Here is a 23,690-nt window from a genome sequence, read left to right as displayed (position 1 = left end):
ACATTGCCCCTCCCACACATATACTGCCCCCCATTCACACACACTGCCCCCCATTCACACACACTGCCCCCCCCATTCACACACTGCCCCCCATACACATACACTGCCCCTATACACACATACTGCCCCCCATACACACACACACAGCCCTCCATACACACACACTGCCCCCCATAGACACACACTGCCCCTATACACATACTTCCCCTATACACATACTGCCCCCCATACACACACTGCTCCCCATACACACACACTGCCCCCCATACACACACATACTGCCCCCCCCCCCACACACACTGCCCCAGACACACATACACTGCCCCCATACACACATTACCCCCCCATACACACATACACTGCAACTGTCACACACACACATACTGACACACACATACACTGCCCCCTAACACACACACTGCACCCCTGACATCCACTGCCGCCCTCACTCACACACTGCAACCTTCACACACTCTCCCCCTCACACACACACACACTGCACCTCTCACACATTGCACCACTCGCCACTGCTCCTATGCCCTATGACAGCCCCATTTCCCAGCAGACCTCAGGTAAGTTGTCAAACTGTTCTTAAATGGTTTGACTACTTATTCTGGGAGGGGGGTCCCGGCACTATTGGCACCATAGCCACTACACTGAGCTGTAGTGGTTATTGTGTCTGGATTATTTAGTTAAATAATCTACAAGTGCCCCTCCCGAGATCAGGCTCTGGATCCGCCACTGACCCAGTGGGCATATTTGGAGGCGGGCCCCAGGGAACCCAGAGTCTGAGCTGAGTTAGGGGCCCCAAAATTTCTGGTGGCGGCCCTGTACACAAACACACACAGACTATACCACACATACACACATTATACTCTCTATGTACATGCACATGATACTCTCTAAACACACATATACTGTACCCTTACAGAGTATAGCTTCTAGATCAGGGATGCCCAAATGGTAGATCCCCATATGTTATAGAACTACAACTCCCAAGATGCTTTGCATGCCTTTTAGACTGACAAAGCAGCATGGAAGCTGTAGTTTTAAAACACCTGGGGATCTACCTTTTGGCATCCCTGTTCTATATACTACCGCTAAATACATACACTGCAGACCCTAGATGCACACGCTAGAACCCCTACTGAACAACATACATACTGTGCATATTCTCTACAGTCTATAGACAAACAGTCCCTTCAGCTCTTCTATACACACACACTCACACAACAGCATTTAACTACACATAGTATACCACAAACATACACAGCACTTCAAACAGCCCCATCTACACACATGTAATCCCACAAGCAGCCTCCAAATACATAATACACTGCAGGCAGTCTCCTGCGCGCATGCTCAACATCCTCTACTAGCCCTTTTCCAATTTTGTCTTCTGATACCCAGTAATGGTGACACCAGAGACAATTAAATTTGAAGAACAAACATGGGATTGCTGTCATTGATTATCGATTATGACATAATATGTGTTAAATTGGTGTGTGCGTGTGTGTGAATAAATTATGACTATGAGTGTTGTGGATGTGTAAGTGACATCATGCGTATGTCAGTCAGGGCTCTTTATCCAAAAATATTAAATTTATCAACTCTGTTCAAGCAGAATGTACACTATAAAAATATAGAAGCATTTTAACATAGGAAAATCAATCTATAAAACTGAATGGCTATGTTCTTTAAAGAGATTACAGCAAACCGCTCTCATGCAAAAAGAAATGTCACTACTTTTGCCACCATTCGTTAAGTTTGAAAAACTATAATACCCTTTCAGATTTATTTTTTGAATGAAATCACTCTGTGGCCAAAGGATTGGGAATAAAAGCTTTTAGCTTCTTCAGATAAATGGAAAAAAAAAAATTAGATGAAGTATAGGACATCTGCATCATGTGAAAAGTAATAAATCTCTACGTAAAATAGTAGCAAAGGTTACTCTATTTCAGAATCCATTTTATTTCAGAACTCAGTGACTTGGTGGCTTATTTATTTCTTAGATTTATTTTTTTAGAGTTATGGAATAGTAGATGTGTCAATATCAAATAAAAGCAAAGCAAACAGTCAAAATAGAGCCATTTATAATTTATTAAATAAAAGCAATATTAATCTGACATGTCTACTACAAAGCAATATTAATCTGACATGTCTACTACATTCCCAAGATGAGAGATGAAGCACTTTGTATCACATTCTCTTACTAGGATAAAGTGGAATCAGTTCTTAGAAAAACTTTAAACAGACAAGGGGTGTGAAGGGTATATTCTCCTTGTTTTGAGAGTTTTGGTGCAAGTCATTCACATGCTTCATCTTTAATCTTGCATTATTTTTTTTTGCCACCAACAACTAATCCACCCCTTATCAAGTTACTGAGATATGGTTCCTTACGCACTCATGTTTGCATAATTTAATTCAGTATTTTAGATTAATACATTTAAAGGACCACTAAAGTCACTTAGACCACTTCACCTCAATAAAGTGGTCTGTGTGCAGTGGTCCTGTATATTTAACTCTTCAAGATTGCAGAAAGGGCAATGTGACCTTGAAAGGTTAAAAACGCCTCTGGTGGCTTTCCATAATGTTCCTGCATCATTTACAGATAATGCACAGCACATGGAAAGTAGTATAAGATGCAAGATCCCGCCCTCTCAAGATGTCACTCAAAGATACTACTTCAGGGAAAAATGGAGGGAGGAATATGGGTAAGAAACATTCAAGTGAGGGCATTGGAGAAACAGATGCTTGTGGTGGGCACTAGGCAGACACATACAAGCAGGGGCACGGAGGATACAGACCAAAGTGGGGAGTACTGTGGTGAGAGACATACATAAGAGAAATAGAGAGAAGAGAGAGAAGTACAGGAGACTGGAGTGAGGTGCAAAATTGCGGCAGAGTAGGGGAAAGAATGAGATCATCAGGCAGTCCAAAATAAAGAAAGAAAAAAAGCAACAGAAGTACATGCCTACATCACAAACACATAACAATGCACTTCCATACATATTTTGACACTCTACTAAGATATACCCTATATTGACAGACACAGGCACTTCACACTGATACAATTCTGAATTCACAGCACACCAACACAATCCCACAGCCTCTACAATAATAATAATAATAATAATAATAAAATCTCACAGAATTGGATCTAGGGCATTAACCACTGAATTGCCTGAAAACCGTTGCCACCAAACTTGAGTGGGGAAAGAAATAGAAAATAGGTTTTGCCTAGGCTGGAAAAAAACTCTCACCACCCATAGATGTAAATGCATTTTTAATATACACTTTTACCGTTAATTCCAATATTTATGTAGATTTAAATATATCCATGTTTTGTGAATGACAGATCTGTATATATTATTTTCCTAAGCACAGTATGAAAATGAACTGGTATCATCAGAGCTTCAAATGCACCATCATTACATTATGCCATATTCTAGAACAGGATTATTGAACCAGTTTCCATCTATTGTCTGTTTGTTACCTAGACAAATGATCTGTCAGCATGAGTTTATAACATTTGCTTTTCTTTCTGTATGCATTTGATTTTCCATTGCAAATATCAATAAACAGGACAGTTGAGCATTTTTATTGAAGCTACGCATTTTCACCCACAGTATGCTTTTGATCATATATTTTTCTTCTTTGAAAATCTTGCCTATTCTGTCAAAAGGCTTGTGGGAAAGGCATATACCATATAATTTACAATTATTTATACCTCTAACACTGCTACAATGGATAAACAAATAAAGAGAATATATTTTTCTGTAAATGTTAATCATTTCCGTTGGTTTAGATGTTCCTGGACTGCAATTTATGCACAACCTCGCTGTTTTGAACTGAATACATTCACTTTATATTCTGGTTCAAAACAGCGGTTATAGTTTAGTTACATTATGCAATTTGGATGGCATGATCGAGGCCCAAGGATTTGGAATATTCTTACTTTTACAAACAAGACGTCTCAATAAAAGTAGCTAAACCTATGATTAACTCACCAATGCCAAAACAGTATAGTTGCAGAGAACAGTCCTCATTTTTGGCCGTATTCCACCATGCTGTTTTGTTTTTTTGTATTGTCGAGTTTCTTCGGTACCAGAGAATAGTCCCCCATAAAGTGTAAAGTTCTTCCAGTGCAGCTCTGTGTGCGTGGGCATCCCTTGGGTGGCTATCTTCCCAGACAGCTTGTCTAAAGGGCATTACTATGTGGCAGGTTGACACACCACTTTACACAACTTACATCATTGACCTAATTCTCCTTCCACCTTGACCTCTCAGCCCCTCTTGTGTTTGAGTTTATATTGGCTAATATTGTCTGGTAGGAAGCATGAATATTATGCTTATTGCAAAAAATTTAAATTTAATGAAATTGTGATCTCTTATATCCAGTTGACGAGTTTGAAGATCACTATCCTAGAATTTTACTTCTTCTTGTCCTTTGAAAGTATCACCGACTATGTCCATGATATGGTGGAACATCTGTCTATCTTTGTCATATTAAAAAATATATTCATAAAAATGTCTAATTTGTACAGGATACATGACCTGAAAAGACTGAGTTCATCTCTCATCTGACTGGGTGAGCGATAATGACTTAAAGTCACATTAGTACTAATTATTGATATATCTTTGCATTCCCAGCCAACTATAGATCTAACCAAAGCTATTGATCAGTTTCCTGTTACAATTCAATTTCCCTTTTGCAATGGAAGAACTTTGTCATTAATCTCACATTATCTTCTGAGAAAACAACTTTAAATGGATTGTGCTGGTTAGAACTCCATTGCATCGTAATTTTAAGGCAAGGCTACTATTTAGACTGTATTGGCCCGACATTTGCCCTTCCTTTCTGAATAATTGTAACATAATACATTATACATTAATTTTAGTACATAATAAAAATTGCAACAAAATCTTTGATATGGCATTAAGGACACTTCGATGGTTAACACAAATTTATTTACAGGGACACTATAGGTACCAAAACCAGTGCATCTTAGTGAAACAGTTTTGGTGAAGACATGCTGTTTATCTTTTAGGACAATGTAAAACATTGCATTTTCTAAAAAAAATAAAAATAAAACAGCAATGATTATATTTGTCATATACCATAGTTTTAGTGATTGTCAGACTGACAGACAAACAAATGCTTTTCACCATTAGATGCATCACTTCTCTATGAGAAATATCAAATTAGCAGAGTGCTGTGATTATTGCACATGTACCCTTTGTCCCCAGTGATCAAAATCCAATCATTCTTGGGCAACCTCACTACATATAGAATATCAGGTCCAACATATAAACAAAACAAAATGCACTTGTTCCCATCCACCAATGAAACATTTTAAAGGGGCACTATAGGCTCCCAGTCACTGCAGCTCTTTGGAGTGGTCTGGATGCAATGTCCCTGTCCCCCTTTGTCATGCAATGTAGTAGTTTCAGAGAAACTGCAATAATAACATTCAAGGACTAAGACTGCCTCTTGTAGCTGTCAGTCATCCACTAGAGTCACTTTTGGTCGCCTAACTGAAGCTGGACATCCTCATCCAGCGTCTGTTAAATCCCCATTGAAGCAATGCTTTCCTATGGGGAGTGCCCAATGCACTTGTGGAACTCGACATGCATGCGCATTAGCCACCTTGTCGGATGATGTCAGAGGAGGCAGAGTGCCAACCCAGCACCAAGGAGATCAGCGCTGTAATCAAGAGAGTGTAGAAAGGGTTTATTAACCCTTTCCATCCTGGGGGCTCCAGAGTGGACTATAGTGCAAGAAATACAGCTTTTTATTCCCTTTATTCCCGCAATCAAAGTAACTTTCTTTGGTACATTTGTTTTTACATTAATTGCTGGATACTATAGGTATTGCAGCCTTTCTGTCTGCTCTAGTATCCCACAGCTTTGTTACAGTACAGCCTACATCATCCCATATGTTCCTCATTTAGGGTTTATTACTTTGGAGGCTTTTATGAGAAAAATACTCTCATTACAGAATTCTTCCTTGACCTGAAATCAACTTACCTGAGGACTCATCTAAGACCTTTGCCTTTCCTATTGATGGGTGATCTTACAGTTTGGTAGCCATTACCTCTGTTATGTAAAAGTGGTCTTTGGGGTTTTGGGATATTGTGGAGATAACGGTCTTGGCTGGTTTTGTTTAATAATAAGGAAGGTCTAATGCCATATGGACACTACAGTCTTCTCTTCTACCCACTTGGCCAACTCTCCCACTAGAAACATAGAATGTGACGGCAGATAAAAAACATTCGACCCATCTAGTCTGCTGAATTTTTTAAATACTTTCATTAGCCCCTGGCCTTATCTTAAGTATAGGATAGCCTTATGCCTATCCCACACATGCGTAAACCCCTTCACTGTGTTAATCTCTACCACTTCAGCTGGAAGGCTATTCCATGCATCTCTCAGTAAAGTAATACTTCCTGATATTATTTTTAAACCTTTGCCTCTCTAATTTAAGACTATAATCTCCTCCTTTACTGTGTTGATTCCCTTTATGTATTTAAATGTTTCTATCTTGTCTTGTCTTTCCTCCAATCTATACATGTTAAGTTCCTTTAACCTTTCCTTGTAAGTTTTATCCTGTAATCCATGAACCAGTTTAGTAGCACTTTTCTGAACTCTCTCTAAAGTATCAATATCCTTCTGAAGATACGGTCTCCAGTAATGCATACAATACTTCAAGTGAGGTCTCTCCAGTGTTCTGTACAATGGCATGAGCACTTCCCTCTTTCTACTGCTAATACCTCTCCCTATACAACCAAGCATTCTGCTGGCATTTCCTGCTGCTCTATTACAATGTTTGCCTACCTTTAAGTCATCTGAAATAATTACCCTTAAATCCCTTTCCTCAGATTTTGAGGTTAGGACTCTATCAAATATTCTGTACTTTGCCCTTGGGTTTTTACATCCAAGATGCATTATCTTGCACTTATCCACATTAAATGTCAGTTGCCACAACTCTGACCATTTTTCTAGTTTACCTAAATCATTTGCCATTTGGCTTATCCCTCCTGGAACATCAACCCTGTTACATATCTTTGTATCATCAGTTAAAATACATACCTTACCATCAAGACCTTCTGCAATCTCACTAATAAAAAATATTAAAGAGAATGGGTCCAAGTACAGATCCCTGAGGTACCCCACTGTTGACAAGCCCAAGCTTCGAATATACTCCATTGACTACAACCCTCTGTTGCCTGTCGCTCATCCACTACCTAACCCATTCAAACTTAAAGATTGCAGTTTATTGATGAGCCTTCTATGTGCGACAATGTCAATATATGTTTGTTTCATTCATATATACAGTTAATGTATACGGTTAAACAACAAGGCCATCTTGCCTGTTAATTAATTCAAATAATGTGCTTATAAATAACTGCATCTAATAATGTAAATAAAAGCTAGTTAAAGGACCACTCTAGGCACCCAGACCACTTCAGCTTAATGAGGTGGTCTGGGTGCCAGGTCCCTCTAGGATTAACCCTTTTTTTTTTATAAACATAGCAGTTTCAGAGAAACTGCTATGTTTATACTGAGGGTTAATCCAGCCTCCAAAACCTCTAGTGGCTGTCTCACTGACAGCCGCTAGAGGCGCTTGCGTGCTTCTCACTGTGAAAATCACAGTGAGAGCACGCAAGCGTCCATAGGAAAGCACTGTAAATGCTTTCCTATGCGACCGGCTTTATGCGAGCGCGGCTCCTGCCGCGCATGCGCATTCAGCCGATGACGTCGCAAGGAAGAAGGAGAGGAGGAGGAAAGCTCCCCGCCCGGCGCTGGAGAAAGAGGTAAGTTTAACCCCTTCCTCCCCCCAGAGCCCGGCGGGAGGGGGACCCTGAGGGTGGGGGCACCCTCAGGGCACTCTAGTGCCAGGAAAACGAGTATGTCCTTTAAATTTAGGGATACAAATAAATGCTTAGGAAAAGTTAAAATTCTAAAATAGTTATTTGCAGTGAAGCAGAAGACACATTGTTATCCCAAAATAGCCAAGTTGAATATATAGCAGAGGTTTAATAGTCAGTTTAGCGAATAAACACATTTATTGTTCTGCCTTTATTCAAAGCTCTAATGTGAATGATAGAATATGAATCAGACAGTGCTATAGTAGGAATGCAGCAATCATCACAAGTTATTGTTTCTTGCTCTTATGAGCAAAGACTTTCTAATGTAACTCACAGAGCGAGTTTAGTTGTGACTTATCTGTGTGTCGGTGATTCACATTATCATTCATTAGAGCTCATCTTTAATGCAGCTTTTTAGAATTTAGATTCATGATGGTAATAAATGCAAACGCTAGGCACATTTGTCTTGGTTAAACAAAATGATATTTATATATATAAAAAGAAAAAAGTAAGATAGCAGCATCTTACAGTACCGTATCTTAGTCTAGGCTGATGCATTCTGCAGAAGAATATAGTTAAAACACAATCACATACGGTAAAAGGAAATTTATGAGTAACATCAGGAAACAGTGTTTTTTTACAACAGTGTTCTAAAAAAACAAAAGCCATCTAGCAGAGTTAGTCTGGCTCATATTTTTAAGTTGCAGTAGTACACACCATTTCATGAAAGATGCCTTGGAGATGATGATCTCAACTAGCTTGTGACTAGACCTAGTAGCTGCCACCTCCTTTCATGACGGCACTTTGGTTACATCATGGGCAATCCAACTGTCTGTACTACATGCTGACATGTGTCTCTGTCAGAAACAAATGATTTATACAATTACAATATATTACTCTATGCAGCAATGCTTCACATGCATAGGCTTACATTTATTTTTATTTGGATGGCTGGAATGGAACCGTGTGTCTTGTGAATCGGTGAACACATGTGAAATGGATTGATTTGAAAGAGTTTTTTGTTTTTTAATGTTGTGTGGCAGAAGTGTATGTACCATGTGCATGCATCTTCCATGTTGTATCTGTCTGTCTTTTAAAACTGGGAATTTTACTAGTAAAGCAACTAGCTTAATTGGTTAATGCATAAGTTGTAATACCAGTACAAGCATGTCACTCTCATCAAGAGTGATACGTGTGTGCAAGTAATGGGGAATTGTGTAGTGCCCCTTTTCTTATAGCCTCTTTACATTCCAATAATACGACATGAGATATATTTAATACAATATTATCAATATTAACTTTGTATTAAATATATGTATATATATATATATATATATGTGTGTATATATATATATATATATATATATATATATATATATATAAAAATAAATATATTCCCTGCACTCACGCATACAGAACAGTCCAATGCCGGGCGCACCACCAGAGCTCCAAGACATGCAAAAACCAACAAGAAAGGCTGCTCTCCGGACTTTAAAACAAAAATGTTTACTCAGATAATTTTAAAAATAACAAACAACGTTTCGGTCCCTGTTCGGGACCTTCTTCAGGGTCTCGTTGTCCTATTTTTTGACCCTGAAGAAGGTCCCGAACGGGGACCGAAACGTTGGTCGTTATTTTTAAATTTATCTAAATAAACTTTTTTGTTTTAAAGTCCGGAGAGCAGCCTTTCTTGTTTGTTTATATATATATATATATATATATATATATATATATATATATATATATATATATAAATAAATATTTTAATAATTTTGAACATCAAAAAAATATAACTTAACATTCCATAAACATACCCGTCCTTTCCAATCAATTATCCGTAACCTTGGAACTCACCTGTGCACTTGCCCTCCCAACCAACACTGGCCACAAAACCTGGCCTTCCATCAACACAATGCTAACCACTAGCCGACCTTTGGCTCAGTAAGCACGTCTGTAATAAACCATTTGTTAATTTAACCGAAGCTAGGGGAGGAATCGGCCCCACTTTCCTTCACACTCATTGGACGCTCCAGTCCAACCCACAATTGGCAAAGAAAACCACCCGCCTGCTCTAACAAAAGGCAAGTGAGAAAACCGCAAAGACATGAACCGAAGCAAAGACATAACTAAAGGTAGGGAGCGGAACTATTCCTAACCCATTATAAAATGGCAGGAGGGGAAGGACGGCACATGTCTCCTATTTATACCTCCCCCCCATATCAATTACTCAATGCTGACCATACCCAGCCCCACCCTATCAATCTTTCCTTTACACCCCCTTCCCACTCACACATGCTCCTTGATCCGGATAGCTTTGCCTGCCTCAGGTTCTGATCCATCTGATGTAGTAAATACCTTTTGTACAATGTATAATAAAATCTCTTCCTAAGAACATACTTGAAAAGTGGAGAAATCTAAATGTCTCATCCGTATGAAACGCTTTTGTTTTATTCTATTATTCGCTCCCACGTGAATATTTGAGTTAAATAGTTTGGTTATTTTTTTTCCTTCTTTTTGTTTGTGAGAACAAAGTTTAAGATATAAATGTCAGGGTACCTGAGGCCTCTACCTCTAAGGGAGGTAGAGACTTGGTGGTGTATCCGTCCAGGCGAGCTGTCTCCTCCGTTCCTCGCGGTTCATCCAGTCACTTAAACACCGGCCGCGAGGAATCCACGTCCTTTTCTAGCAGGACGCTCAATACGTGACGTCATGACGCTAGCACGAGCAATCTGTCACTCAAGTGTCCGATATCCAATCGGTACTTTTCAGAGGCGTGATTTCCATCCAGTACCAGGGTATTTAAGCTTACTCCTTACTTCAGCTCATTGCCCTGTCGTGGTTCTAGCTTGTCTAGTCACTCAGTGCTCTGGTATTCTAGTTTGCTCTATTGGTTTTGACTCGGCTCGTTGTACTTCCCTGTTTCTCCGTTATCCCTTGACACGGCTTGTCTCTCGCTTATCTGTCTTCTCGTTCCCTCGACCTCGGCTTGCCTCTGACTATTCTTTACTCTCGGTACGTTAGTCCGGCCATTCTAAGGCCCGGTATACGTACCTTTCCACTCTTTGTACTCTGCGTGTTGGATCCCTGTCCCGATCCTGACATTACGACAGGGCCAATGGATCCTGCAGGTACAAACAGTCAGCTTGGTTCTTCGGATCCCAGGTTTGACGCCATGGAACATAGGATGGATCAGATGGCTTTGGCACTACAGGCACTTTTGTCTCGTGCTAGTAATCCACCTGAGGAGACACGTACTCCTTCCATTTCTCCTGCAGTCTCAGGTCTAGAGGTAGCCACTGTAGGTGCTTCTTCCCGTATTACCCCACCAGTACGTTATGGCGGGTCACCGGAGAAGTGTCGTGGCTTTCTAAACCAGATTAGCATCCATTTCGAACTACAACCCCGCTCTTATCCTACAGATAGAGCAAAGGTTGGATTTATTATTACTCTACTCATTGAAAAAGCTTTGAGATGGGCCAATCCTTTATGGGAGAATGATAATCCACTCGTCTATAATTATAATGCCTTTGTAGCTGCGTTTAGAAGAACTTTTGACCCCCCTGGCAGAAAGGTCAATGCAGCTAGATTAATGTTGCGCCTTAAACAGGACAATCGAACACTTGTGGATTATGCACTAGAGTTCAGATCCTTGGCGGCAGAAGTTAAGTGGAACGAACAGGCTTATATAGATGTGTTTCTGAATGGGTTATCAGATGTAATTCTTGACGAGGTCGCTACTAGAGAACTCCCTGAAAATTTGGAGGATTTAATTTCTTTTATATCTCGTATTGATGAACGCTTAAGAGAGAGGCAGAACACTCGAGATAGGACCCGTAGACCCTCCTTTAAACTAGCGCCTACCTTTCAAATCTCTGAGTTCGAAGACTTACGTATTCCTGAACCTATGCAGATAGGCAGTACTCATCTCACTGAAAGAGAGAGACAGTACAGGAGAAGGGAGGGTTTATGTATGTATTGTGGAGTCAGGGGTCATTTACGCCTAAATTGTCCCAATCGTTCGGGAAACGCTCGCACCTAAGTTCCTCTAGAGGACAGGCCTTGGGTGTTTCTACTTTGTCCTCTATGCACAACTACAAGGAGCTCAGGCTTGTGTTACCCGTTTCTTTAAAGTGGGAGAAGGGAGTAGTTAAGACTATGGCACTAATTGATTCTGGAGCTGCTGAGAGCTTTATAGATCAGGGTTTTGCTGCCAAGCATGCTATTCCATCCCAGTTAAAAGAGACACCTCTGGCTGTTGAGGCCATCGATGGTAGACCGTTACTTGAGCCTGTTATTTTTCATGAGACCATACCGATTAACTTGACTGTTGGCATCCTGCATAAAGAGGATATATCCTTGATGCTCATTTCTTCTCCGTCTATTCCCATAGTTCTGGGGTACTCCTGGCTGAGGAGACACAACCCTATTATTAATTGGGAATCAGGGGAGATAGTTTCATGGGGAGAGAATTGTCAAGAGAAATGCTTGCGGAAGGTCTTACCTCTTGGATTAACTAATACATCGAATACCTCTGACAATCCTACAGAGACACAAATTCCGTCTCAGTATCTAGATTTAAAGGCAGTATTTGACAAAAAGAAAGCCGATACCTTACCCCCACACAGGTCCTTCGATTGCAAAATTAACCTACTCCCTGGTACCATGCCTCCCAGAGGTCATGTATACCCATTATCTATAAAGGAGAACTCAGTCCTAGAGGAATATATTCACGAGAATTTAGACAAGGGATTCATCAGGAGGTCCTCCTCCCCTGCCGGGGCTGGATTTTTTTTTGTTAAAAAGAAAGATGGTTCTTTGAGACCTTGTATTGATTATCGAGGCCTGAATAAGATAACCATTAAAAATGCCTACCCGATTCCCTTGATCACCGAACTCTTCGATCGTTTGAAGGGCTCTACAATTTTCACCAAGTTAGACCTCAGAGGGGCATATAACTTGGTGAGAATCCAGCAGGGACATGAGTGGATGACGGCATTCAATACTCGATATGGCCACTATGAATATACCGTCATGCCTTTTGGGTTATGCAATGCACCAGCAGTATTCCAAGATCTGATCAATGAGGTTCTTAGGGAATTTCAGCAAGAGTGCGTCATTGTATACCTAGATGATATACTCATTCATTCTAGTGACATTGAGATTCATCACAAACAAGTCAGGAGGGTTTTGCACAAGCTTCTCCAGCATGGCTTGTACTGCAAGTTGGAGAAATGTAGCTTTGATCAAACCCAGGTAACCTTTCTCGGCTATGTGATCTCTGGGGAGGGATTTAAGATGGATCCGGATAAGCTCCAATCCATTCTAGAGTGGCCTTTACCCACAGGTCTTAAGGCCATACAGAGATTTATTGGTTTTTCCAATTATTATAGGCGCTTTATTAAGGGCTATTCTTCCATTATTGCACCTATCACTAACATGACCAAACAGGGGGTTGACACTAAGAATTGGACTACTGAAGCTCTCCTTGCGTTCAAGACTCTCAAGGAGCTTTTCGCTTCCGCTCCAATTTTAGTTCACCCTGACACTTCTCTGCCATTTTTGCTCGAGGTAGACGCATCAGAGACTGGTTTAGGCGCTGTTCTATCTCAAAGGTTGGGTGTTGATAAACCATTACATCCATGTGGATTTTTCTCTAAAAAATTGACCGGTACTGAAAGCAGGTATGACATTGGTGACAGAGAATTACTAGCGGTTATCAAGGCTTTGAAAGAATGGAGACATTTATTGGAGGGTACATTACATCCTGTTACCATCCTGACAGACCACAAAAACTTGTCTTATATCGGAGAGGCCAAGCGTCTGTCCTCCAGGCAGGCTCGTTGGTCGTTGTTTCTTACCCATTTCAATTACGTTCTGACTTACAGACCTGGGTCAAAGAACTCTAAAGCCGATGCGCTATCTCGCCAACACGAACCCTCTGCTTCAGTTGAACCACTTTTGTCTTCCATTGTACCCAAATGCAATATTATTGCTAATACCAGTCTCAAAATTCATTCCCCGCTACTTGACCAGATCTTGAAGTCACAACATCTAGCTCCCGGAAACACTCCTGAGGGAAGAAACTTTGTTCCTCCTGAACTTCAACTGGAGCTCTTACAATGTTTTCATGAGAGTAAAATAGCTGGTCATCCTGGTATTCGCAAGACGTACTCTCTGATATCCAAAGATTTCTGGTGGCCTTCACTTCGTAAGGATATTGAGGAGTTCGTCGCAGCTTGTGAGACTTGTGCCAAGACTAAACTATCTCATGCATCCCCATGTGGCCTGTTACACCCCTTGGACATTCCTGAGAAACCTTGGTCCTGTTTGTCCATTGACTTTATCGTTGATTTGCCTGCTTCCAAAAGACAGACTGTTATTCTCACGGTGGTGGATAGATTTACCAAGATGGCCCATTTCGTGCCATTACCTAAACTTCCGACTTCCCCCGAATTGGCGGAGATTTTTGCGAGAGAAGTTTTTCGCCTACATGGGATCCCTTCAGAGATTGTTTCTGATAGAGGTTCTCAATTTGTCTCACGTTTCTGGAGATCCTTTTGTTCTCAAATGGGCATCAAATTGAACTTTTCCTCTGCCTATCACCCTCAGTCTAACGGAGCTGCTGAACGTACTAATCAAAAGATCGAACAGTATCTGCGTTGCTTTGTTTCCGAACACCAGGACGATTGGGTCGGTCTGATTCCTTGGGCGGAGTTCGCACACAATAACCTTGTTTGCGATTCAACTCGCTCTAGCCCTTTCTTCATGAACTATGGCTTTCATCCTTCGATTTTTCCTTCGGTTTCCTCTTCTCAGGGGATACCGTCGGTTGATGATCATGTCGCCAACCTGAAGAAATTATGGGATCAGACTCGACAAATTCTATTACATAGTTCCTCGCTGTTCAAGAAACACGCTGACAAACATAGAAGAGCGGCTCCTGTTTTTGTACCTGGGGATAGGGTATGGTTGAGTACTAAGAATATTCGCCTAAAAGTTCCGTCCATGAAATTTGCTCCTCGTTACATAGGCCCTTACAGGGTTCTCACTCGTATCAATCCGGTTGCGTATCGCCTTGCTCTGCCACCTGCCTTACGCATTCCTAACTCTTTTCATGTCTCCTTGTTGAAACCCCTCATTTGCAACAAATTCTCCTCTAAGGTCTCCTCGCCTCGTCCTGTTCAGGTGGAGGGTCGGGAGGAGTACGAGGTCAGCTCCATCATTGACTCCAGAATTTCAAGAGGAAAATTGCAATATCTGGTCAACTGGAGGGGATATGGTCCTGAGGAGAGGAGTTGGGTACCTCAGGAGGACGTTCATGCTTCTCGCCTTCGCAGAGCATTTCACCTTCGCTTCCCATCTCGCCCCGGTTCATTCCGCCCGGTGGGCGTATCTGAGAGGGGGGGTACTGTCAGGGTACCTGAGGCCTCTACCTCTAAGGGAGGTAGAGACTTGGTGGTGTATCCGTCCAGGCGAGCTGTCTCCTCCGTTCCTCGCGGTTCATCCAGTCACTTAAACACCGGCCGCGAGGAATCCACGTCCTTTTCTAGCAGGACGCTCAATACGTGACGTCATGACGCTAGCACGAGCAATCTGTCACTCAAGTGTCCGATATCCAATCGGTACTTTTCAGAGGCGTGATTTCCATCCAGTACCAGGGTATTTAAGCTTACTCCTTACTTCAGCTCATTGCCCTGTCGTGGTTCTAGCTTGTCTAGTCACTCAGTGCTCTGGTATTCTAGTTTGCTCTATTGGTTTTGACTCGGCTCGTTGTACTTCCCTGTTTCTCCGTTATCCCTTGACACGGCTTGTCTCTCGCTTATCTGTCTTCTCGTTCCCTCGACCTCGGCTTGCCTCTGACTATTCTTTACTCTCGGTACGTTAGTCCGGCCATTCTAAGGCCCGGTATACGTACCTTTCCACTCTTTGTACTCTGCGTGTTGGATCCCTGTCCCGATCCTGACAATAAAATATTTTCTTTGGAAAAATGTAAAACAATTACTGTTAATGTGCTTGTGTTATATACATTTATACAGATGCCACCATTTTTTCTCATTTTGAGCAACTTACATACACACCCCATAAACTAACTGGCTGCATTCTAAGCCAAATTTTCAAAGTATGTTGGATCCATACCAACAATGGCTGCTGATAACTTATATGCCTTCTAATTCTGGAGTGCCATCCTGGTGTCTCATACTACATCTTATTAATTTTTAGCTCTTACACTGGTTATCAGTTTTGATCCAGATGGGCATCACCAATGCTTCAGTCATGTCGCATACACTGATCAGCCACAACATTAAAAGCACCTGCTTAATATCATGTAGGTCCTCCTCATACTGCCAAAAGATCAATGATGTGACAAGACATGGACTCCACAAGACCTCTGAACATCTACTATTGGATTGAGGTATTGGGAAATTTACAGTCTAAGACAACATTTTGAACTCCTTCTCATGTTTCTTAAACCATTCCTGGACAATTTTCACAGTGTGGCAGGGTGCATTATCCTGCTGAAAGAGGCCAATGCCATCAGGCAACACCATTGCCATGAAGGGGTGTACGTGGTCCCCAATAATTTACAGGTAGTTGGTACATGTCAAAGTAACATTCACATGAATGCCAAGACCCAAGGTTTCCCAGCAGAACATTACCCAGATGATAACACTGCCTTTGCCCACATGCTTTCTTCCCATAATGCATTCTGATGCCATATTTTCCTCAGGGAAATGGTGCACATGCACAAGGCCATTCACCTGATCAAAAGGTAAATGTGATTTGTCAGACCAGACAGCCTTCTTTCTTTGCTCCATGGTCTAGTTCTGATGCTCATATGCCCATTGAAGACACTTTTGGTGAGGCAGGGGTCATTACATTAATTGGTTTGTGGCTTCACTGCATCATATGCAGCAAACTGTAATGCAATGTGTGTGCTGACACCTTTCTATCATAGCCAGCATTAAGTTCTTCAGCAATTTGAGCTACAGTAGCTTGTTTGTATAATCGGTCCTAGCATTTGCTGCCCACATGCATCAAAGGGCTTGGATTCACATGACTATGATACTGATTCACCATTTTGCAAGAATGATAATAGGAGCTGCACTCAATCCCAGGAGCCACCTTGAGTGCCTGGAGATTGTTTTTGTGAATTTTGTGTCCGCTTGTTCACAATTTGTCCTTCTCTGCATCATGCTCTGACCCTATAGATCAGCCATCATCATTTTTGCCCTTGTGAAATTCACTCAGATATTTTCTCTTACCCATTTTGTCCTGCTTCCAAGACATAACATTCAAGAACTGACTGTTCACTTGCTGCCTAATATATCCCACCCCTTGACAGGTGCCAATGTAACAATTATAATAAATGTGATTCACTGTTGGTGGTTTCAATGTTGTGGATGATCGGTGTATGTATTTAAATGCAGTGCCCAGTAAATCAGACACTAAATGGTTGGGAAAGATGATTGGTATGCATATGCCTAAAACTATTCCTTGCAACCATGTCTCAAAATCTAGCTTAGCAGTGCTTGATGCTAACATTAAGCTACCATTTATTGTTTCAGGGTCTACTTGTTTAATGTTATGAGCAAACATTCATTTTGCTCTCTTTTATGAATTTCTGATTATCATTATTTGGTTACATAATTATATACCCTGGACCAAATTGAAAAATTCTACCATATATAGTGATGCTATAAACACAAATCCCTTTGTTTTTTTTTTGTTTTTTCATAAATTTGAGATTTTTCCAAACATCAGATGCTTACTTCAATAGCTGACTGGCATAGATAGAATAGCTCTGACACATTGACTTGTTTCATTCCACTGTCATTTTTTATTTCTTTAATAATATATTGGTATGTCCAAGGAACACCAGAGAATCTTTGAGTTAGAGATAGCTTATTGGCTTTGTATAGCCGACAATCCCTCCAGCTTATGTGTCTTGACAGTCACAATAAATATAACTCAAGATAGGAAGAATTATGTTGACACTGTAAGAGTCACTCACATAACAACTCCAACTGATTGCTTTTGATCAGAGATCATTACCAAACAAATGAATAAACAATAAGAACCTTAGGGGAAAAAAATGTAACTGTAAAACATAAATTTTCTCATGTTTGCTTTTTTTTTTTTTTTCTGCAGTGTTCCAACATTCCAGAGCCTCCCTGAAGAAATTCTTAGTAAACTTGCTGACGTACTTGAAGAGGTAATAACTTAAGAATTGTTCAGAATTTAATATTAATCATTTCTAAGTGATAACGTAAAAATAATGTTTTTATGACATATTGAATAAAAGTTCATATCAACGTTGTGTATCTTCTACATGTGGGAAAACATAACCTATATCATATTGATTGGCCAAATATTCACCCTTTTATACCAACTTATATAATGGTTTGAGGGAGCATTGTTCTATCTTTGAATGTAGTGACCTTTTTAGAGTTTTTATTTATTTGTGCAGTTATTATGTAAATGACTTTTTCATAATTTGACTGTAGACTAACATGGTTATTCACTATAGTCTAGATGGACTGTAAAATGCAGACATTGTTCACTCTATTCAACAATGTCTGGATTTTGCAATTCATGCCCCGAATGGGCCTAAATTTGTGCAGGATTTCACCCTGACCAAACCCTGCTGGACAACTTAATTCTGTACCTTAATGTTGCAAATCCGGACTCAGATTTAATATAAAATCCTACTATTTGCCTGCTGGCAATATTATACACAATCAATGGGGTGGCTTTCAATAGAATGAGTTAAAGGCCTATTTCAGCTACCTGACTATATATATATATATATATATATATATATATATATATATATATATATATATATATATATATATATATATATATATATAAATATAAACATTACTATATACAGCCTTGTTCACCCCCATCCACTGCTCCCTTTATCAAGTCATTCAGTTGGTGGGCCCTCTTTTTACAGGCCCACCCGAACATCGGTTTCGGCACACCACAACTGACTTATGCCACCACTACTATAACTAGAACTCTGCTTATTGTCCCTGGCAACATTTTTATACAAACATTGAATGCTTAACATATGGAGATTTGTTTTACTAGGTAATTGGATTGAGGCTTCATTTGCTGCTCACAAAGTTGGACTCTTTCGATTGCATTGTTAATAACATTATAAATGTTTGAGACTCTAGCACTTGAATTTATGCACGGATATTCTGCTTGAGCTGCTCAAGTGTATGTAGTTTGTTCACATACACCCGCTCATTCAGATATCCCCAGAGAAAGTAATCGGGAACTGAAAGGTTGGGCGAGCATGCCGGCTTCTATTGAAGTGGCAACAGTAAGCTCTTTGCATCAAAATAACTGAACTGCCATTTTGAAAAAACAAACAAAAAAAACACCATTTGTACTGGTTGTTCCTTTGTGAAATTACCCAAGATGAATCTCCCAAAACTCCGTTATAATATGTACCTGCAACAAAAAAATATTTACCTACTACTAACAAAAGTTATATAACTGTCAAATCCTACTCTGAATTTTGTCCCACGCTGTATATTCAATTTCTCGCAAAAATCAATTATTCAATAAAGGTCTTTCTGCTGATATTTTTTCCAATTTTTTCCATTTTTATAACAAAAAACATAGATTTTATAACAAATCATTTAAAATCCATCTAGTCCTGGTGTTTTCCTATTTGTGAGGTTTTTAATAAGTTCTTGGTTCCATGCTAGGAAATTGGATCAATATGCCAGAAATCCTTAGACAGGCATTATTCCGTCCAGGCCCTTGAAATCGAGCTTATATAGCTCTTTAAAGTGTGAGTGTGGATTCTACATTCCTTTATTGTCCACTTTTTGCCATGACACATTGCACTATTATTGTATTTTGTTTTTTCTTTTAAGCTACATCCCTGGCCAATATCCCATATTACGTATGTACCTTCCTAATTGCTAGCGCTGTTCACCTTTTTTATTCTGTAATATCTGTCTTGTTTTTCACAAGGTTGGGGGAACACCTTGTTGGTGAATTGCAGCTCACTAACAGAAAGAGAGCGCTTATTTTTGTTTTTTACACATAGGCTGATAAATAGCTGGTAACATCATTGTGGATTCTTAGCAATCGCCCTATTAGCATTGCAGAGATCTCTTCATATCTCAATTCACTGTCAGAACTAATACACTGCACTATAGTTTATATTCTTATTTTTTTTTTATTCTTTATTTTGGTTGCGCATGTAGTAACAAGGTAGCGTACATTGCCACAGCGGCGCACGTAAGCTTCTTAATCAAACAATGGTACATATATGTGACATTATGGTCATGGCACAGTTTTTTTTTTTTTTTTTTAAAAGAAAGGAAGTGTTTGAAAGGCATTACAGTGGTGGTATGGTGAACCAGTATAAGAACCAAGAGGTGTCACCACTTATGGGGTCTCCCTCTCTCTTCTGCCGGGGCAGGATTAGGGGCATTCCAGTGACCCTGTAGGGTGATACAAGTGAGAGGGGGTGTGTGTGTGGTTCGTTCGATTATGTGTCATGCATATGGCAGAGTATCAGAGCGTCAGAGTGTTAGGGGCCGGTTAGTTCAGTTCTCCAAACTGGTTAAGGACCTTCATAGGGTGTTGGGGGGGGGGGGGGGGGGGTTCTCCTCGATATGTGACTATGTGTCTTCGCTGTTGTGAGTGTGTATATGGAGCAGAGTGTACGAGATGAAAATTAAAAGAAGCAAAAAAAAAAACCAAAACAATACTATAAGGCAACAATTGGAAAAAGAGTCTATTTAGGTGGTATCGTTAGGGGCTGTCAAACTCCAGCTGACTGTTGTTGGGACGGTCACAGAGTGTGCGGTCAGGTCTTAGGTCCGGGTTTTGGGGAGGCCCGTGCGGTGCGGGGTACAAACTCCTGGACTCTAGCCGGGTCAATATGAGCCAGTCCAGACCCAGAAGCAGTGTTCGGGGAGAGACAACCAAGCCTGCCCAGGTGGTCTTCGAGTTCTTGCAGGGTGTTCACCCGGTATGATTCTCCCTGTACCTGGTATAGGAGGGTCCTCGGCATTCCCCAGCGGTAAGCAATGTATTTTGCCCGCATGAGCTGCAGAAGAGGGCGCAGTGTGCGGCGCCAGGCCAGCGTGTTCCTGGTGAGGTCCGGGAAAATCTGCAGCGTGGCTTCCTCAAACAGAATTGGATTCTTCCCCCTTACTGCTGCGAGGAGCAGGCCCTGTCCTGCAGTGACTGAAAGCGAACGATAATGTCCGGAGTTGTAGAAGGAGGTGCACCCTTTGGTATCGGAATACGGAACATACCATCGAGTTTTACCGCTTTTGCTTGTTTGGGCGGCATGTGGGCCGCAAGGAATCTTCGGAGAAAGTGAGGTAAGTCCGAGACCCCCACCGATTCCGGCACACCCTGGAGTTTGAGATTGTACCGTCTCCTTACGTCTTCAAGAGTGTCTAATCTGCCTGTTGTAGTGGCGTGTAGTGCTTCTAGCTCTCCCACTCTCTTCTCCATTGCTGATAGTCTTGAGTCGTGGGTGCTGTGCACTGCCTCTAGTTGGGCGATTTTAGTCGTCGCGGTCTCCACCGCCTTTTGGAAGTGGGCCATGTCACCTGCGATATTGGCGCGTAGCTCTGCAAGCATCGCCCTCAGCATAGTTGCAGTAACATGCTCCTTGTCATCCAGCGTCTTGTGCATGGGGCCCGCATTGAGAATCGCGGTAGCCCCTTCTTCTGGGTCAGCGGAGTAGTCCTCTGAGGAACACGAGGATCCCTCTCCGAGGGCCGCCATCTTGTCCCACGCGGCCTTCTGCTTATTGCGGAACAGTTCCCCAATGTCCCAGCTTGGAAAGTCTTTATCGGCTTTCGGCTTCTTATTTTTGCGGCCCATGTTGGTTGCTCTGTGGTAGGTAGGGTTTGTAGACCGTTTTTTTGTCCGATATCACCCATAAAACTCGCGGATTTCATAGATTATTGCGGAGCTCAGAAAAAGCGTGTCCGCTCCGGTTCTCTGCCAGGCTCCGCCTCATTATTATAACAGTTTTGAAACAGATTGTTTCCATTCCAACATAAAGAGTGCAGATGTATTTTGCCTCACACATGTGTACCTACCACAAGACTCACTCATACTACTCTGAAACGACTTGAATAACAGCCATTTTGTATGTTTTACACAACACTCAGCATGATATGTGTGTATATGAATAATATGTCTTATTTTGCTGTTAACACCTGCACAGCAAAATAAAGAATTTAAGAAAAAAAATAAACCTGGAGGCTCAATCTATTCTATACCATTTCTTATTTCACACTTCTAGCATTTAAAGGGTTAATAAAGTTTCAGTGGTACTCTCAGTTAATGTACTGCCCATCCATCTGGAATCGGCTAGTAAAACGCTTAGATAGAGATATAAGTAAAACCTTGTTTTGCTTTTTTTCCGGATGTCTAACTTGCATGCTGATATTTATGTTGCTTAAAAAAAGCTTTAAAAAAATTCTCTGGAATGAGTTTTTTTTCAAGCAAGGAATCATTTACATTATCTGAATAAATAAGTATCTTTCTGAACTCTCAAGAGTTGGAGAAAAGAAAACAAATCTTGCCTTGGGAAGGAAAACTAAAGTCACAGAAAACCATGGCATTTACAGAAAAATCAGAACTTTGAAGTCACATTTTTCCCATGAGTTTGTTAAGGGAGTTGTGCAGTGTATTAGTTCAAATTACTATTTAAACCTCAAATATTTTCTCTTTTCATAATATATTCCACCTCTGGAAAAGCAACACTTTATATATGTACCTTGTAAAATGTTAGTGCATTACTTTGGAGGACAATTACTTAAAGGGACATTTTGGACAATTACCAAAATGACTTTTGCATAACAAAGCAGTTTTGGTGTAAATCATGCCCCTGCAGTCTCACTGCTCAATTATCTGCCATTTAAGTAAATCACTTTGTTTATACAGCCCACCCTGCATGTGACTCACACATGCTTCTTAAACACTTCCTGTGAAGAGTCATCTAATGTTTACACTTACTTTATTGCAAATTCGGTTTAATTTATAATATCTTATCTCCTACTTTGTAAATAGCTTTCTAGAACATACAGGAGCCTCTGTACATTTTACTTCTCTTTAAACCAGGGGTCATATTCTGATAGCCATTGAATGTCTCAAATAAACCACTAGTTACATATGTCCTTTCTACTGAAAATGTGCAACATTGTAACCGCGGCTGGTTCCCTTATTTACCACTATAACGTCTTAAAGCATAGAACTTAGTAGGGCTAACCATACAGATATCTTAGCCAAATTTTATATAGTTAGTGTAAGAGATCCTCTATTTAACGTATATAAATGATTGAGAATACAATATAAAATAAGGATTGTCTTGGAAGCAATAAAGTTTTGTCTTTTTATATATTTATTATATAAAAATATAAATATAACATATAAAATCCATTACAATAATTTTTAGCAGAGTTTATAAGATTAAACTAAATGCTTGCAAATATCATTAATAGGTTAACATACCCTCCTGAACATGTCATCATGTCAGCCTCTCTGTCATTTTAAGATGGAGCAGTGTAGGTCTCCAAATCTCTCCTCTGTCCCTTAACATTTAAAAGTACACCTATTTATACCTTAGTTGTCTTCATTTTATGGTCACCATAGTTCATATATGAAAAAGTAACTTGTTTACTTTATTAATTTTAGGACCTCCCTTAACTTGGCAAAAATACAAGGCCATAAAAACTTGGGTGCACACGTCATGGGGAAGTTCCCTGACTTGAGACAAGATGGCATCTTAAAGCCTGAACATCTTTATCTACTTAGCAT

At 40.5% G+C, this 23,690-nt stretch overlaps 1 protein-coding gene across 2 annotated transcripts in view; it reads left to right on the top strand.

Annotated features, from left to right (window-relative positions):
* PRKG1 (protein kinase cGMP-dependent 1) overlaps nt 1–23,690 on the top strand; it is a 927,484-nt gene that overhangs the window by 737,568 nt on the left and 166,226 nt on the right. For both annotated transcript variants that reach the window (XM_063435055.1, XM_063435054.1), the window contains exon 5: nt 18,021–18,084. In XM_063435055.1, coding sequence (XP_063291125.1) covers nt 18,021–18,084 — 64 coding nt within the window. The remainder of the gene's footprint in view (nt 1–18,020; nt 18,085–23,690) is intronic.

The sequence above is a fragment of the Pelobates fuscus genome, chromosome 10, assembly GCF_036172605.1.
Source record: "Pelobates fuscus isolate aPelFus1 chromosome 10, aPelFus1.pri, whole genome shotgun sequence".
NCBI lineage: Eukaryota > Metazoa > Chordata > Amphibia > Anura > Pelobatidae > Pelobates > Pelobates fuscus.
Note: the sequence above shows the minus strand (reverse complement) of the source record. Positions and strands in the feature narration are given on the sequence as shown.